Source organism: Salvelinus fontinalis, chromosome 6 (genome assembly GCF_029448725.1).
Source record: "Salvelinus fontinalis isolate EN_2023a chromosome 6, ASM2944872v1, whole genome shotgun sequence".
Classification (NCBI taxonomy): domain Eukaryota; kingdom Metazoa; phylum Chordata; class Actinopteri; order Salmoniformes; family Salmonidae; genus Salvelinus; species Salvelinus fontinalis.
In genome coordinates this window covers 41,009,130-41,027,338 of record NC_074670.1, presented here as the reverse complement: position 1 = coordinate 41,027,338, position 18,209 = coordinate 41,009,130, and the positions used below count along the sequence as shown (strand labels likewise).

General features: G+C 45.5%; 1 protein-coding gene across 2 annotated transcripts in view; it reads left to right on the top strand.

The window, feature by feature from the left end:
- The window catches only part of LOC129857842 (fibroblast growth factor receptor-like 1), a 74,024-nt gene that overhangs the window by 20,348 nt on the left and 35,467 nt on the right, over positions 1-18,209 (top strand). For both annotated transcript variants that reach the window (XM_055926478.1, XM_055926477.1), the window contains one exon: positions 1,443-1,715. In XM_055926478.1, the coding sequence (XP_055782453.1) occupies positions 1,443-1,715 (273 nt within the window). The remainder of the gene's footprint in view (positions 1-1,442; positions 1,716-18,209) is intronic.

Below are 18,209 nucleotides of genomic sequence, written 5' to 3'. Positions count from 1 at the left end.
TTGTGCCCCCTCTAAACATTTTCCAGAATTCTCTCTAGGATTATTCACGCATGATACCCATTTCTGTGACATGATTGTCTGAAACAGATTTGAGGATGAATGGACATGATAGGAAGGTGACAGTGAAAGCTGAACAAACATTGTATTGCTTGAGATTTTTTTATATTTTCGCTTATGTTTCTCATCAAAGGCTTCATTGGACTGCATTTCATGCCAGTCATATGAATCAAATCTGGAATTAGCTTTACACTAATGGGCATTAGCATGACTCAAAGCATGGTAGAGAGAGGGAGCTCTGGTAAGTGTTACTCTGGGGGGTTAACACAGGAAGAATCAAATAACCACGGAGCACATTGTAGTGATACTGACACACACACACACACACACACACACACACACACACACACACACACACACACACACACACACACACACACACACACACACACACACACACACACACACACACACACACACACACACACACACACAGAGTAGTAAGACCAGCACACAAACAACCCAATGAGATAGACTCAGCACGGTAGGGTGACGTGGCCAGCTGACAAGGGACGGTGGTTACCATTTCCCCACAGACATAAACAGTGACACTATTAATTTCCTGCCTCCAGACTCCGACGGGTGAGCCATGCAGTGCGTGGACTGGAGAAGCCATCACTAAAGCCTCTCTCCACACATCAACACTGCACAGCTAGCTCTATGGACGGCTAACACTAACCACATTAAACACGAGTTGTCCTGTAGTCAAATATTTAGTGTTAGCATTTTTCTTAGATTTATTTCACTTTGGCTATTAAAAAGGTTGACTTTGGATGGTACGAGGGCTCAAGATGTGTGAGTTACGAGGCAGTAAAGGCTTGTTAACCTCTGGTGCCCAGGGACTGAACTCTGTGTAAATGTTACTGTGTATCAGCATGATGTGATTTATGCAGAAAGATGAGCCAGGATTCAGACATGCTGCTCACATGGATCTGTTTTAGACTTCTGGGATTCATATCCAGCATCACATTTATTTAAGAGGAGAGAATGGAGATGAAAGAAGATGAATCCCTTCTGTCTTTTCTTTCTGTCTGTCTGCCTTTCTCCCACTCTCCTATGCATACTCTCCCTTTTTTAAATCACCCTCTCAAATTCCCCCTCTCCGCTCCACCTTTCATTTAATCTTAACATCTCCTCACAGACACACTGTTTTTCTAATCCTCAAATCAGGACACACCAGCTTCTGTTTAAGGTTGATGTTTTCATGGCTGGAACATGATCTCAGTTCAGATTATAGTCGTTACCAGGCTCTGCTTTGTTCTGTATGGCAGCCAATCTCTGCCTGAAGTATGACACTGTAGCTACATATTACTGATTGAATCAGTTTTCTGTAAAATACTGTATGTCCCATTGTAATACTCTTACGTCTCCCTCTCCTGCCCCAGGGCCTCCCCGCGTGGCAGAGAAGATCGCCCATCGGCAGACGGTGCGGATCGGGCGCACCATGAAGCTGCAGTGCCCAGTGGAGGGCGACCCGCCACCCCTCATCATGTGGACCAAGGACGGCCGCAACATCCACAGCGGCTGGATGCGCTTCCGGGTGCTGCAGCAGGCACTGCGCATAAAAGATGTGGAGGCCGAGGACTCAGGCACCTTCATCTGCAAGGCCACCAATGGCTTCGGCAGCGTCAACATCAACTACACCCTCATCATCATCGGTGAGTCTCCTCCCCATCCACCTAGCCTGATCTCAGATCTGCTGTCTTGGGGTGTGACAATGACCATAGGAGTTGGCAAGACAGAGTGAACAGATCTAAGACTAGGCTTCCATCCACTACCACACAGTCCAGTATCTCCTCCTCTCCCTGGATGGGAGCAAAGTGGCTCTAATATGTGTATGATTACACATGTCTGCTCTGTCATTGGTTAGTGGTTATAGACATATCATGCTCATCAGTGGAATGGCTCCTCTTCCACATTCATGCTGTTGGAGAATCACCACCACCCCCGTGACACCAGGCCAAGAAACGAGTGAACTTGACTTGAAAAATAAGACACAGAAATACCCCTACATATCTCTCCTCCTGTATTGTTCTCTGTGAACAGACATGTCTAAAGAAACATGATAGGAAGAAAATGTAGTCTATTCTAGAGAATAGCATACTGTGGCAGCCTAGGGGAGTCAGGTGAAATTCACAATAAAATAAGACATGCGGAGACCTCTCTGCGGTGCTTAAACCAAAGTTGCGGGGAGGTGCAGCAGTCGTGGCAAACTGGGGAATAAACCGTTGATAATACCCCAACAACACAAGGAAAGTTTTTACCTGCTTCTTTGTGGTGGGCTAAGGCCAGGTTGAAAGAGCCTCCACCTTTTGCTGCTGAGGTCTCAATCTGGGGACCTAGCGGCACTTCTGGAAACATTGGGGTACACCAGATAGGGCAGTCACTCTCTCCCGGGGAGGGGCATGCCACTGCTTTAGAAGGTTCAAGTGATATAACTAGGTGGGTTTGCATCGCCCTAGTTGCTTTACTTTGTAGTTCACCGCATTCACTCGTTCTTCACTCGTGGCCAGGCATTTGGAGGTGGGGATGAGTACTAAGACCAGTTCTCCTGGAGTGAATTCGCGGAGATGGGCCCCCCTGTTGTAGACCCGGGCTTGGTTCTGCTGAGCCTGGAGCATGTGTTCCCGCATCAGAGACCAGACTCTCGCCATGTAGTTTTTTGCCACGTCCAGCATGCCCGGGCCCGTCTGCCGTACAGGAGTTCGAAGGATGAGAATCCTATGGATGCCTGTGGGACCTCTCTGATGGAAAAAAGAACAAAGGATATTAGCTGGTCCCAATTTTTTCCTTCTGCGTCAATGGCTTTCCTTAACACAAGCCCATCGGTTTGGGGATGCTACGCAGAAGTACGGATTTGGCTCACCTTTAACATCCTGCGCATTTCATTTCATTACCCGGGACATGAAGCACGATCCTTTATCGGTCCACTTATTCTGCAATCCCCACCCGACTGAAGATAAGGAACAGTTCCCGTGCCACGGCACGGGCGCTGGTGGCACGTAGTGGGATGGTCTCAGGATTGCGGGTGGCGTAGTCCATGATTACCAAGATGTACCTATGTCGTCGATTGGACTTCGGCAGAGGTCCCACTATGTCCATGGCTATCCTCTGAAAAGGGATCTCGATCATTGGTAAAGGGATTTTGCTAGGTTACCTTTTGGGGCTGTTTTCTGGCATTCGGCACACTGTCGGCAGTAATCCTGGACAGCCCTCTTCACTCCGGGCCAGTAGAACCAAGCCATGATCCGATCATAGGTTTTCTCCACTTCTAGGTGTGCTCCAAGCAAATGTGAATGTGCTAGGTATAGGCTTTGGAGATGTAAAATTTGGGCACTACCATTTCGTCTCCCACTTTCATAACCTGATAAAATAAATTATTTTTGACCGCAAAATTTGGAAAGGCACGATCACTCACCCCATCTACTGGTTTTCCACCGACAGCTCTCATCCTCACCTGCTCCAGGTTGGGATCGGTGAGTTGGGCAGTGACAAACTGTCCCGGGGAGGTTCCCTTTCCTTCCTCCGCAAAGGGAAATTCTGAAAACATTTCGCCAGGGTAGTTCTCCTCCCCGGGGTTCTCTTTATCTCGGTCGGTGCTGGGGGAGCCGAGGGGGGATCAGCTCGGAGATGGGTGGGGAAGCAGCAGCACAGGCTGGTATGACGCTTCTACGTTGGCGAACCATTCTCCTTTTCCGCAAGCTGTTCTCCTAGGGGCTGTATCCCCTCTGCTCCAGAATCTCTGGAAAATTAGCCTAGCTCAGTAGGACATCTACTTGGATTTTCTTTACTATCCCAGCTACAATCACAAAGCTACCTTGAGGGGTTTGCACCTTCCTCGTGGCAGGTGGGGTAACCTTTCGTATCTCCATGTATACAAGCCACTGTTATGGGCTGTTAAGGGGTCGGCAGGCGGGTATGACGCTTCTACGTCGGCGAACCATTCTCCTTTTCCCCAAGCTATTCTCCTAGGGGCTGTAACCCCTCTGCTCCAGAATCTCTGGAAAATTAGCCTAGCCCAGTAGGACATCTACTTGGATTTTCTTTACTATCCCAGCTACAATCACAAAGCTACCTTGAGGGGTTTGCACCTTCCTCGTGGCAGGTGGGGTAACCTTTCGTATCTCCATGCATACAAGCCACTGTTATGGGCTGTTAAGGGGTCGGCAGCAAATTGAGGCTTGTTGAGAGTGACCATACTACCTGTGTCCAACTAGGTGGCCGCATCCTGAATGCCTATTTTGACAGGGATCTGGGGGGCTGCATTGGCTTTGTGGGCCCAGTAGATTGTGAGGTAGTCACACCTTCTGGTGGTCTTCTCTGTGGGACTGGCCATGGAAGGGACTCATCATTTCCCGGCAAGCTCCAGGCCAGGTGATCCTCCTGGCCACAGGTGTGACACCTTTTCTGGTCCCCGTTAACTATCGGCCGCTGCCTCGGGGGGTGATCTGGGTTCAGTAGAAGGAGTCAGTCTTGACGTGGGGTTCAAATAGGCGTCTCTCTTTCTACCACGTGTTGGTTCAGCCTTGACTTCAGGCCTACTGCTTCGCAACATCTCTACAGTAACTTGGTGATTTTCAAATAAAGCGACCACGGCGTCAACTGACGGGGGGTTGCTCTGGGCAGCATGGCGCTTTGCGTCAGTGGGGAGGCCCCAGATACATTGGTCCATTACCAGTCAATCTATTGCTGATGGCCCATCCCCTGTGGTAAGCCAACTTCTAGTTAGTCTAACCAGCTCGGTTATTTAAGGTCTTACCGGGGCGTGGACATCATCGACCCAGGAGTGGAAGCGATGGGCCCGGGTTGGTAGGTTGTACCCATAATGGGCCAAGATGGTAGTTTTTAGAGCAGCATAGTTGTTGAAGTCCGCCAGTGCCAAGTCCCTCCAGGCCCTCTGGGCTTCTCCAGTCAGAAAGGGACCACTTTGCCAGCCCAGTCCTCCTTGAGCCATCGCTCTCTCTCTGCATTGCGCTCAAATAGCAATGTCATCTTCAGCAGTTAGCTTGGTGGTTCCGTCATTTGGTCCAGCTGTACCACGCCTTGGCAAAGCTGTGTGACTGCCTCCTGAAGGGCAAGGAGGCTTTGGGCTTGCTACATTTGGGCTTGCACCAGCTGAGTCACAGCGTCTTCCATGATGACCATCTGCTTCTTATTTTATTGGGAGTTCAGAGCATGGAAGGGTTGTGCCCACATTCTCTACCAACTGTGGCAGCCCAGGGGAATCAGAGGTGAAATTCACAATAAAATAAGACAGCGGGAGACCTTTTTGCGGTGCTTAAACCAAAGTTGCTGTTTAATAAAGGTTGGTGGGATTAGGGAGGGGAGAAATACAATTAAAAGGCCTCTCAGGTAACGGGTGGGTCACTCTGTGTCAAGGCGGCACCTCGGACCGCCTGTGTTAATGAACAACAAAGAGAGAGAGAGAGAGCAATGAGTCCGGGGTTTCAATCCTTGATCTCAATTTGTGCCAACTCAGCTCTCAACTCAGCTGGTGCAAGCCCAAAGCCTGAGATTCCAAGGTGAATATTGAAGATTTTGGAAGAACTGTCCACATTTACTTTTCGTCAGCCAACAAGATCAGTATGCCTAATGAACAGCAAAAGCCCTAACCTATGTCAATCTACAGTGGTGGACAAAAGTTTTGAGAATGACACAAATATTAATTTTCACAAAGTCTGCTGCCTCAGTTTGTATGATGGCAATTTGCATATACTCCAGAATGTTATAAAGAATGATCAGATGAATTGCAATTAATTGCAAAGTCCCTCTTTGCCATGCAAATAAACTGAATCCCCTAAAAAATCCCCTATTTCCACTGCATTTCAGCCCTGCCACAAAAGGACCCGCTGACATCATGTCAGTGATTCTGTGTTGGACAAGGCTGGAGATCACTCTGTAATGCTGATTGAGTTTGGATAACAGACTGGAAGCTTCAAAAGGAGGGTGGTGCTTGGAATCATTGTTCTTCCTCTGTTGACCATGATTACTTGCAAGGAAACACGTGCCGTCATCATTGCTTTGCACAAAAAGGGCTTCACAGGCAAGGATATTGCTGCCAGTAAGATTGCACCCAAATCAACCATTTTTCGGATCATCAAGAACTTCAAGGAGAGCGGTTCAATTGTTGTTAAGAAGGCTTCAGGGCGCCCAAGAAAGTCCAGCAAGCACCAGGACCATCTCCTAAAGTTGATTCAGCTGCGGGATTGGGGCACCACCAGTACAGAGCTTGCTCAGGAATGGCAGCAGGCAGGTGTGAGTGCATCTGCATGCACAGTGAGGCGAAAACTTTTGGAGAATGGTCTGGTGTCAAGAAGGGCAGCAAAGAAGCCACTTCTGTCCAGGAAAAGCATCAGGGCCAGACTGATATTCTGCAAAAGTTACAGGGATTGCACTGCTGAGGACTGGGGTAAAGTAATTTTCTGATTGTTTGGGGCATCCGGTAAAAAGCTTGTCCGGAGAAGACAAGGTGAGCACTACCATCAGTCCTGTGTCATGCCAACAGTAAAGCATCCTGAGACCATTCATGTGTGGGGTTGCTTCTCAGCCAAGGGAGTGGGCTCACTCACAATTTTGCCTAAGAACACAGCCATGAATAAAGAAAAGTACCAACACATCCTCCGAGAACAACTTCTCCCAACCATCCAGGAAGAGTTTGGTGACGAACAATGCCTTTTCCAGCATGATGGAGCACCTTGCCATAAGGCAAAAGTGATAACTAAGTGGCTCAGGGAACAAAACATCGATATTTTGGGTCCATGGCCAGGAAACTCCCCAGACCTTAATGCCATTGAGAATTTGTGGGCAATCCTCAAGAGGTGGGTGGACAAACAAAAAGCCACACATTCTGACAAACTCCAAGCATTGATTATGCAAGAATGGGCTGCCACCAGTCAGGATGTGGCCCAGAAGTTAATTCAGTTAATGACAAATTCTTGTTTACAATGACGGCCCAACCCGGACGACGCTGTGCCAATTGTTCGCCGCCCTATGGGACTCCCAATCACGTCCGGTTGTGATACAGCCTGGAATCGAACCAGGGTCTGTAGTGATGCCTCTAGCACTGAGATGCTGTGCCTTAGACAGCTGTCCCACTCGGGAGCCTTGATGGGATCCTCCCCTTTTTAATAGAAGCCATCACTCTATTTTCTTGCGCAATTGCATAGCCTATAGAATTGCTGCGCAACATGAGCTCATGGGCTCTCATGAAGTGTTTGATTAGATTTTCAATTACATTTGCATGGATGTAGAGTGCTGAGTACCAGTCAGTTAGCAAGTTTGGTAGGCTACTAATGACCATCAGCAGCATCAGAGCTTGGAGATGCCTAATTACCGTGATCTTAACGGTCACTTGGAATGTGACTGCCTTCATGACTCGTGACCGCCAGTTTGGAGGTAATAGGGTCACTGCAACAGCCCTAGTTATAAGCCATGTCTTGTCTGAGGAAAGGAGAGTGAAAGTATAGGAGAGTGGGGCCTGGGCCTGAGTGGTCTGGGTGTCTGCCTAATGAATCAGTGCCTAATTTGGCAGGGTGTCCTGAGGAGAGACGGACGCTGGGATGGAGGGAGGGTCATTCATCCATGGGCTGGTCTTGTGATTGCCCTTCCTCTCTCTCTCTCTCTCTCTCCCTCCCTCCAAACCCTAACTATTTAATGACATGAACCCTCATCCCATGTATGAGAATGTGCATGTTCATACAGTATATGTGTTTGTGAGAGCGAGATCTTTTCCTTTTTCGTTGTACGCATTGGTTCAATGTGTGTGCTTGTATATGAGTGGGTGTGATTATATTTAACTGTGTGTGTTCGAGGCCAGTGTGGAGCGTGCTCATTCCTACTGTCAGGGTTTCATCTGGCAGGGTTATTTTCTTTAGCCAGTCCTTATTCACTAGTTTGACTAGTGCCCTAACAACTCAGGGAAATGTTGTAATGAACATGCTCTGACAGATGTCTGTAGACACATAACTAATATCATAAAAAGCCAAACTGGCAACAATTATTGCTGTGTTTGGAAACACAAGTCCTCGATTAGTCTGAACAGTACCGATGTTACAACATCATTAACTGGGCTTTAGCGTACGTAGCCCCTGGCTGCTGGGCCAGAATGGCTGCCACTGGGACAAAGGAAGAAGGGTAATCCACTGACCCACCCTCAGCCTCACATTGGCTACGTCCCAAATGGCATACCTTTCTAATGTTGAGTTGCACCCCCTTTTGCCCTTATAACAGCCTCAATTAGTCAGGGCATGGACTCTACAAGGTGTCGAAAGCGTTCCACAGGGATGCTGGCCCATGTTGACTCAAATGTTGGTTGGATGTCCTTTGGGTGGTGGACCATTCTTGATACACACGGGAAACTGTTGAGCATGAAAAACCCAGCAGCTTTGCAGTTCTTGACACACTCAACCGGTGCGCCTAGCACCTACTACCATACCCCGTTCAAAGGCACATAAATCCTTTCTTTCCCATTCAACCTCTGAATGGCACACACACAATAAATGTCTCAATTGTCTCAAGGCTTAAAAATAGTTATTTAACCCCTTCAGCTACACTGATTGAAGTGGATTTAACAAGTGATATCAGAAAGGATCATATCTTTCCCTTGGATTCACCTGGTCAATCTATGTCATGGAAAGAGAGAGAGTCAATCTATGTCATGGAAAAAGGTGTTCATAATGTTTTGTACAGTACACTACTTTTCACCAGGGCCCATAGAGAAAAGGGTGCCATTCGGGACGCAGACATTGGCCCTGTTCACTGCCAGGCCCAGATTAGCGTGGCTAGATTGATTGGCCTTTTATTTGTTGCCCTAATCCACTAGCTGTAATTCTAGACGAAAGGAGCAGAATTGAGTGGTGTGCGCTTCCAAAGGCTATGAATGGGCTGTTTGTGTTGGGCCTGTGCTGTGGTCATTTGGCATTGGCCGCAGTGTGTGGATGCACATACCTATTATGGTGCCTGAATGAAGAACATGTCCAATAAATGTTAAATTTAATACGCAAAATGGGTATTGTACTCGTAAAATGTTGGCATGAATCATAGTAAGGAAATGCAAGAGAGAGAAAGGAAGAAAACTAAGTTTTAAGGATGAGCGGGAAATGTTTGGGGAAGTTAAGCAAAGTGAAAAGAGGGCTGTGAATGGCTGAGTAGGAGAGAAAAAGGTAGAGCGAGAGAGAGAGTCTGAATGGAGGTCTGCAGTAGTTCTGTCATGCTGGGAGGCCGGGCCCCAGTGATGGCTGCCTGGGCCTGTGAGGTGTGGAGAGAGGCAGCTGCCCAGATGACCTCATCAGCAGCTGCTCCTCCTGCCTTCTCCCCGCCCCCTCCCCCTGCCTGGGTGCTCTGGGTGCCAGCCCACCTTTGAAGTGCCGACACGGGCCTGGAGATGTCGTTTAGTCAGGCCTCTTGAACTCCTTGTTTTCTAATCTCATTGTTGGCTCGCTTCCTCTCATGTAACCCAAGCCCAGCCGGCATGTTGTTCATGTGGCAGGAATGAGAGGTGTTCAATTTGAGGTCCATATGCAGTATATTGCAGTCAGAGAACATACACGTTAACTAAGATCCCTACAGAGGTCCACTTAGTATGGAAATAGACAAGTGTATTTTCATTAGCCCAACCAATCTGCTTGGTGAACTCTGAATCAAACATGAGAATATAGATGAATCTATGCTTCTCTTGTGTACTCCCAATAATGATCGTGCATGTTTGGTTGTTGGAAAGGCAAGTCTAACCCAAACCTGGACTAAAACAGCCTTGATGTTTTTATCTGCAGTTTTTTCCCCCCACCTTTTTCCCATTATGGCTCAAGTCTCTGGCTGCCCTTCCAACTCCTGCTTCACGGACCACATTTCATTTGTTGAAGTATTTTCACAGTTCTCCTTTTCTACTTTATTGTATTTGATCACACACATCATCTACTGTTCGACCCGGTTACAGAAGCCAGTTGGGAGAGTTATGTGACAACACTTGTTCATCATTTCTTTCTCCTTGCATATCTGTTTTTACTGAGTGCAGGATATCAGTGTGCTGGCAAATGGGACCATGGGGAGTCAAAGCCTCTCTGATTATATGCAGGCGTCAGCCACGGGACCAGCAAGGCTGATGATAGTCTGTTATGACTATAGGGCTCAAGTAACGTTTGCTCGCTATTATGGCCCAGCTATTCATTTACATGTATATTCAAATATTATCATAAGGCATTTATAAGAAGCGTAATAACCCAGTAACAAGACCATTTAGTAAGTACAGTGAGTATTGTGCATGGATGGTGTATGGATTTATTATAGACAGTGAGCTGGTTGATGGACCACAGGAGCAGGCACAGCAGACTGAGTTGGCTTTTTTTTACTCTTATTTTACCAGGTAAGTTGACTGAGAACACATTCTCATTCACAGCAACGACCTGGGGAATAGTTACAGGGGGTGTATGAGCAAGTTGGAAGCAGGCGATTGAGGGGATAGCGGATATTACAAATACATTTTGCATGGTCACCGCACTGGCGCCAGAGACACGTGTATTTCTCAAACCCTGTCTTTAATAAGTTTGATTTCTGACCATTGCATTTGGCCCAGTCTTTCAACCAAATGAGTGGGAGGTTGTACATATGTCTGCCTCTATAGAGTGAGTCACCCCAGCAGCATTATTTCAATGTTATGTTGAAGACTGACTGGTGGATGAGAGGAGTCTGTTGGAGCCCTGCCCTTCCTCCATCCAGCTGGTAAAGGCATCTCTGTCCATCCGTCAGTGGCAGGCCCTGCCTCGGCCTCCCTCCCCTTCCCCTCCATTGTTGGGTCACTCGCTGGTATTTCTCTTCCCTCCCTCCCGCTCCATCCCCTTCAACAGTATGTGTGTGAATGAATGTCCTACTACTACACTCTGCAGGCTGCCATGATAACAGATTTATTTTTCCTTTTGCTACCCGAGCATCCCGGTTTGTTTAGGGAGTGAATGTTATTTATAATAACAGTTACATGGAGAAATTCGGACCTCTCTGAAATGAAAATGGGTGGCCCTCCCTTCAGCAAAATATATTTGACCTAAACCCTCCCTGAACACTTGGGGAAAAAATAAGCCGGTGACCCCTATACCCAAACGAATAATTCAAACATAGACCAGAGCCTTATATATGCCTTTATAGAAACGGTTCTTTGTACTGTAAGCATTACACGGCATCGCAGGAATTTTCATAGTGCATAGGGCTGCGGGCCAGAAGGTTGTGGGTTCACAGACCACAGTGGACAACAGTAGGGGGTGGAAATATCTACTTTATAGTAAAAGCATTGAATCTATCATATGTGCAGGTCTGTGAAAAAATTGCCTTTTTATAAACATTTCATGCAATTCTAAGTAATTTTACATGTTAGCAGAATCATTTTTTTAACACCACAGAAATTACAGGCTAAGAATGGAGAGAGAGAGAGGCCTATGTTCATCTTATCATATTTCTCCAATGCCAAATCAGTGTGTATTGTTGGCAACGAAACTGTCCCCGTTTGCAAAAACTGAGTCGTCATTAGGAATCTGAGCATGGTACTTTCGGAAGGTAGGCCTACCTTTCCACCCCAGACAGAGTAGGCCTACCGACGCAGAAGAATGTAAGCTTTAACTGCTTGCTACTCTTCTTCCATGGCTTACCTTAACCCGATGAGGGAAGGTCACAAGTGTTTCCCTAAAGGCTGTCTGGGGTTTTAACAGCTTCTATTGTACAGAAAGTGAATATCTAAATCAGTTGAAAGTGAATTAATTAGATTACTTCCAAAGCAAAAAATGTTTTTTAAATCCTTGGCTATAGAAGGTTGTAGCGCAGCCTCTGAATGTCAAAGAAACTAAACAATGATATCCCCATATGTGTCGGAGTCACATTTTTCCCAGGTATTTTACAGCTTGTTTTTAGCATATAGCATCGCAGACCAAAATGCAACGGATCTGTTTTTTATAACAATGGATTTTTGCCATTTTCTTTAATGAAAGGTAGGGCTATGGCATACCTTCTCAAACCTCATCAAATCGAGTCCAGGGCCTGGTTTTCTAAAAGCACCTTAAGGCTAAGTTCATTGTTAGAAACTTCGTAAGAGTACCTTTACATTTCCGAGCCGTTTCCCAGAACCGTCTTTTTTAGCGTTGCACTTGAAGTCGCTCGTAATCTATTGCCTGCCTCAGACCACTCGTAGAACGGCTAAGAGCGTTGTTAGCCCTCCTGCGTCACTTAACGCACAGAAAATCTCTGCTCAACATAGAATGAAGATGTTTATCTGTCTCATTGTGACCTCCGAATACTTCATAGTTGAATATAAATAGCCTGAAAAGTTTGCAATGTTATAAACAAGCGAAGCAAGAATAAATAAAATATAACATCTGAAAACCGAGATGACAAAATGATATAATAGCTAGATTATTAGGCTAAATATTGACATCACTTTCATGTATGTGTAGTCGATAGACCTACCTAGTATTAAGCCATTAGGCTACATCTGAGCTGCTTCAATATTCGTCTCTATTAGGCCTATAGGCTACTATTATCTAAAAGCTCACACATTTCACAGTAGCCTAACCAATAATCTGAAGGTCAACATATTAGGTCTATGGCAACGTCGCTTAACTTGCTACTTGATTTTAATTATTCTGTTTAATTGTAGAATATCTGTAGGCCTACTTGAAGCTCAATTCCTGCCTGCCATTAGGCTACAATGATTTATTGAGAAATTACAAAAACTATTGTCATCCTATTTCTAGGTCACATTGATACACTATATATACAAAAGTATGTGGACATCCCTTCAAATTAGTGGCTTCAGGCTATTTCAGCCACACCCCTGACTGGTGTATAAAATTGGCCATGCAATCTCCATAGACAAACATTGGCAGTAGAATGGCCTTACTGAAGAGCTCATTGACTTTCAACGTGGCACTATTATAGGATGCCACCTTTCCAAAAAGTCAGTTTGTCAAATTTTTGCCCTGCTAGAGCTGCTCCGGTCAACTCTAAGTGCTGTTGGGGTGAAGTGGAAATGTCTACGAGCAACACAGCTCAGCCGCGAAGTGGTAGGGCACACAATCTAACAGAACGAGACCGCCGAGTGTTGAAGCGCGTAGCTCGTAAAAAGTGTCTATCCTCGGTTGCAACACTCACTACCGAGTTCTAAACTGCCTCTGGAAACAACGTCAGCACAAGAGCTGTTCGTCGGGAGCTTCATGAAATGGGCTTCCATGGCCGAACAGCCGCACACAAGCCTAAGATCACCATGCGCAATGCCAAGTGTCGGCTGGAGTGGTGTAAAGCTCGACTCCGTTGGACTCTGGAGCAGTGGAAATGCAATCTCTGGAGTAATGAATCACGCTTCACCATCTGGCAGTCCAACGGACGAATCTGGGTTTGGCGAATGCCAGGAGAACGCTACCTGCTCCAATGCATAGTGGCAACTGTAAAGTTTGGTGGAGGAGGAATAATGGTCTGGGACTGTTTTTCATGGTTCGGGCTAGGCCCCTTAGTTCCAGTGTAGGGACATCTTAACGCTACAGCATACAATTACATTCCGGACAATTCTGTGCATCCAACTTTGTGGCAACAGTTGGTCCTTTCCTGTTTCAGCATGATAATGCCCTCGTGCACAAAGCGAGGTCCATACAGAAATGGTTTGTCGAGATCGGTATGGAAGAACTTGACTGGCCTGCACAGAGCCCTGACCTCAACCCCATCGAACACCTGACTGCGAGCCAGGCCTAATCGCCCGTCATCACTAGTGCTCTTGTGGCTGAATGGAAGCAAGTCCCCACAGCATGTTCCAACATCTAATGGAAATCCTTCCCAGAAGAGTGAAGGCTGTTATAGCAGCAAAGGGGCGGCCAACTCTATAATAATGTCCATGATTTTGGAATGAGATGTTTGATCAGCAGTTGTCCACATACTTTTGGTCATGTAGTGTATTTTATATAGCGAACAAGGCAATGAGCGACTTTGACTTTGACTTTATTTATTGTTACTCACAGTTTACACAAACTGAAGAAATGCAGAATTTACATAATCAAACATTGCATTCAAAATAGCACGAGAAAAACACTGAGAATGCATAACACATGGCAAACAAAACATTAGTAACATCTGCTCTTTCTATGACAGACTGACCCGGTGAAAGCTATAATCCCTTACTGATGTCACCCCTTATTGTTTCACTTCAATCAGTGTAGTTGAAGGGTAGGAGACAGGTTTATGAAAGATTTTTAAGCCTTGAGACAAATGAGACATGGATTATGTATGTGTGCCATTCAGAGGGTAAATGGGCAAGACAACATATTTAAGCTCTTTTGAACGGGGTATGGTATCAGGTGCCACGAGCACCGGTTTGAGTGTGTCAAGAACTGCAACGCTGCTGGGTTCTTCATAATCCTCCTGAACTGCCATTGTAGGCCTACACAGCACATCATTGGTTAGGCAGCACAAAAAATAGTTTTGATCAGCAAGAGCAGGCTGGGGCTCAGGGTTGGAATATCCATTGCCGACCCCAGGAAGAGTAGCTGCTGCCTTCGCTAATTGGGACGCATAATAAATACAAATGCAAATTGGCAAATTGCAAAAAAAATTATTTGCACCATCCCAGTCAGGAAGAAAGTACATTTTCTTAGAAATATAACTTTGCTCTGTGCTTATCCGAGCACGCACTTCGTAGCCTATAGCTATGGATCTTTTGATTGAGACAATACTAAATAGCCTATAGGCACACTTGATAATGCGCGCTCAGCAGAGAATCAGAGATGAGCGGCGGCATTGTGCACACATCGATATATAGCCTATAGAAACATTCTAAAACAATAAGACACATTAAAATGTCATAAATTACATGACCCTCCCATGGACTAGATAAACAAATATATACTAAACCCTCCCCTTGACTGAAATTAAAAAAGCATGACCCTTCCCCATTTTCCTCCAGGTACCCATTCTGTAAATTTTTATCCATCACTTTACTAATGCCTTCCTTTGGCATCCATTTGTTTTCACTGGGGATTATTCAGTTGGAGGATGAGGCTCACATAGCAGGAGGACATGGGGATTTGGAGTTCTACCGTCAAACAGGCCTGGTTAAAGAACTAAATTGTTCCTCTAAGCTACAGTGTCAAAGAGAGATGGAGAATGGCTTAATGATAGGACCCACAGCTTGTACTGTACTCAGTGCTACTTCTCACATTTATGAAGTTGTATACTGCACCATCGTGAATGGCACTATTGGATTTACTGGTGTGATGTGATAACAATACAAGCGTGCCTAGAACTGAGTGTTGGATAGACATGTGTGTAAGGGAGCTGGTTGGAAGTGACAATGTGATTTATGGGGATTTTTGCAGCTTGCTCCGGCGCTAGAAGCCCATACTGAGCAAACATCTGGGACTGATCCTGGACCAGGAAGAACATTTAGGCAGATAGACTGTATATAATGTTTCTATGTACGTACCTGGTTCTCTTAGGATTAAACCAGGGCTTTTACTGTAGTCTAAAGATAATGGGAAGAGATGTGTACCTGTACCAGCCTGTCTACGGTATGGTTCAGTAACCAAACTTTACTATTTATGATTACGGTGCTCTGTTGATCCCATAATACAGGTTGTTTTTTGCACATGCAAAAAAAGTGGTAGGATGGAGTGTAGACATATGACTACGATGAAAGTGATAACCGTTACCAGCAGCAATATTTGTTTTCCTTTTCAAATCAAATGTATTTATAAAGCCCTTCTTACATCAGCTGATGTCACAAAGTGCTGTACAGAAACCCAGTCTAAAACCCCAAACAGCAAACAATGCAGGTATAGAAGCACGGTGGCTAGGAAAAACTCCTTAGAAAGGCCAGAACCTAGGAAGAAATCTAGAGAGGAACCAGGCTATGAGGGGGGGCCAGTCCTCTTCTGGCTGTGCCGGGTGGAGATTATAACAGAACATGGCCAAGATGTTAAAGTGTTCATAGATGACCAGCTGGGTCAAATAATAATAATCACAGTGGTTGTCGAGGGTGCAACAGGTCAGCACCTCAGGAGTAAATGTCGGTTGGCTTTTCATAGCCGATCATTCAGAGTATCTCTACCGCTCCTGCTGTCTCTAGAGAGTTGAAAACAGCAGGTCTGGTACAGGTAGCACGTCCGGTGAACAGGTCAGGGTTCCATATCCGCAGGCAGAACAGTTGAAACTGGAGCAGCAGTATGGCCAGGTGGACTGGGGACAGCAAGGAGTCATCAGGCCAGGTAGTCCTGAAGCATGGTCCTAGGATTCAGGTCCTCCGAGAGAGAGAAAGAAAGAAATAAAGAGAGAGAGAGAGAATTAGAGAGAGCATACTTAAATTCACACAGGACACTGGATAAGACAGGAGAAATACTCCAATATAACAGACTGACCCTATCCCTCCGACACATAAACTACTGCAGCATAAATACTGGAGGCTGAGACAGGAGGGGGCAGGAGACTTTTCAGGAGTTGAACAAGATAAGTCTCTGAATTCTCCAAATGTCATGTTCTTAAGGTCACATTTTGTGTCCAAACAGGGATGTGCCTGACTGATATTGAATCGTGTTTTTTTTTCTTCAGATAAAATAAACACTTTTTTTCATGAGGACAGGTTAATCTGACCAGAATGTGACTGCTGCTGGTCAGACTGCCTGACTGCCTGGCGAAATGGTTGTTTGCACAGGTGATTGTCAGAGTGAGGGGTCAATGTCACTCTCTCTGCCTTCTATATGTCCATCCTCCATGTATACAACTGTGATAGGCTCTGGAACGGTCTGTTATTCATTGTTAGTAAGAGTATTGCTAAAGGTACTGGAATTTGTGGTACTAGAGCCACTCATCTTAAATACAAGATATTCACACACTATTGGTGATATGTTTTACATATGTTGAGTTGTAACAATTACTGCATATGGTAGACAACTTTCTGAAACATTTAGTGTATGATCACAAGGGTGTCCTGTCACGCCATTGTAATTCTCAGAATGTTCTTCTCAGCACAGGCAGGCGCTCTGTATCCATGTTCCACGGCACACAGACCTTGAGTCTGTACTGAGAAAACACAGAGAAATACATTTTAGTTTGAACAGGAAGGTAAATCAACTGGAAGCAAACTCTCTGGGCCTGCCTGTTCTCCTTAATCACACTCTCTCCGCACCATGACACAAGTATCAAATTCCACAGCTGTCTCGGTGCAGAACCTAAAAAAAGAGATCATATTACGACCAATATCACAACCTTCATGGGTGCTCTCCACGATATTCCATTAGATGTTGAATAAATTGAAAAGAGCTCTGAGGCATTGACTCAGGTTTCTGTAGTTTAATTGAGAAATCTGGTGTCTCTTTGATAGAGAGACGAAAGAGCCCAAAGTGTTGGCAGGCTGGATAATGCAGGGGCTGACCGGATCTGAAGCCCAGAGGCAGCAAAAATACGTAGAATTATACTGTGTGTGTGTGTGTGTGTGTGTGTGTGTGTGTGTGTGTGTGTGTGTGTGTGTGTGTGTGTGTGTGTGTGTGTGTGTACTACCGTTCCAAAGTTTGGCGTCACTTAGAAATGTCCTTGTTTTTGAAAGAAAAGCACGTTTTTTGTCCATTAAAATAACATCAAATTGATCAGAAATACGGTGTAGACATTAATGTTGTAAATGACTATTGTAGCTAGAAACGGCAGATTTTTTTTAATGGAATATCTACATAAGTGTACAGAGGCCCATTTATTAGCAACCATCACTCCTGTGTTCCAATGGCACGTTGTGTTAGCTAATCCAAGTTTAGCATTTCAAAAAGGCTAGAAAACCCTTTTGCAATTATGTTAGCACAGCTGAAAACTTTCCTTCTTTAGACTAGTTGAGTATCTAGAGCATTAGCATTTGTGGGTTCGATTACTGGCTCAAAATGGTCAGAAACAAAGAACTTTCTTATGAAATTCTTCTCTATATTCTTGTTCTGAGAAATGAAGGCTATTCCAGGGGTATTCCAGGAACCAGGGGTTGACTGACAGCCTGTAGTAGGGAGAGATCAAGAAGGTGAACAGGGTTACAGAGTATGCATCCCAAATTGCACCTAATTCCCTATATAGTCCACTACTTTTAACCCAGAGCCCTATGAGCACTGGTCAAAAGTAGTGCGCTATAAAGGGAATAGCGTTCCATATGGGACGTAAGC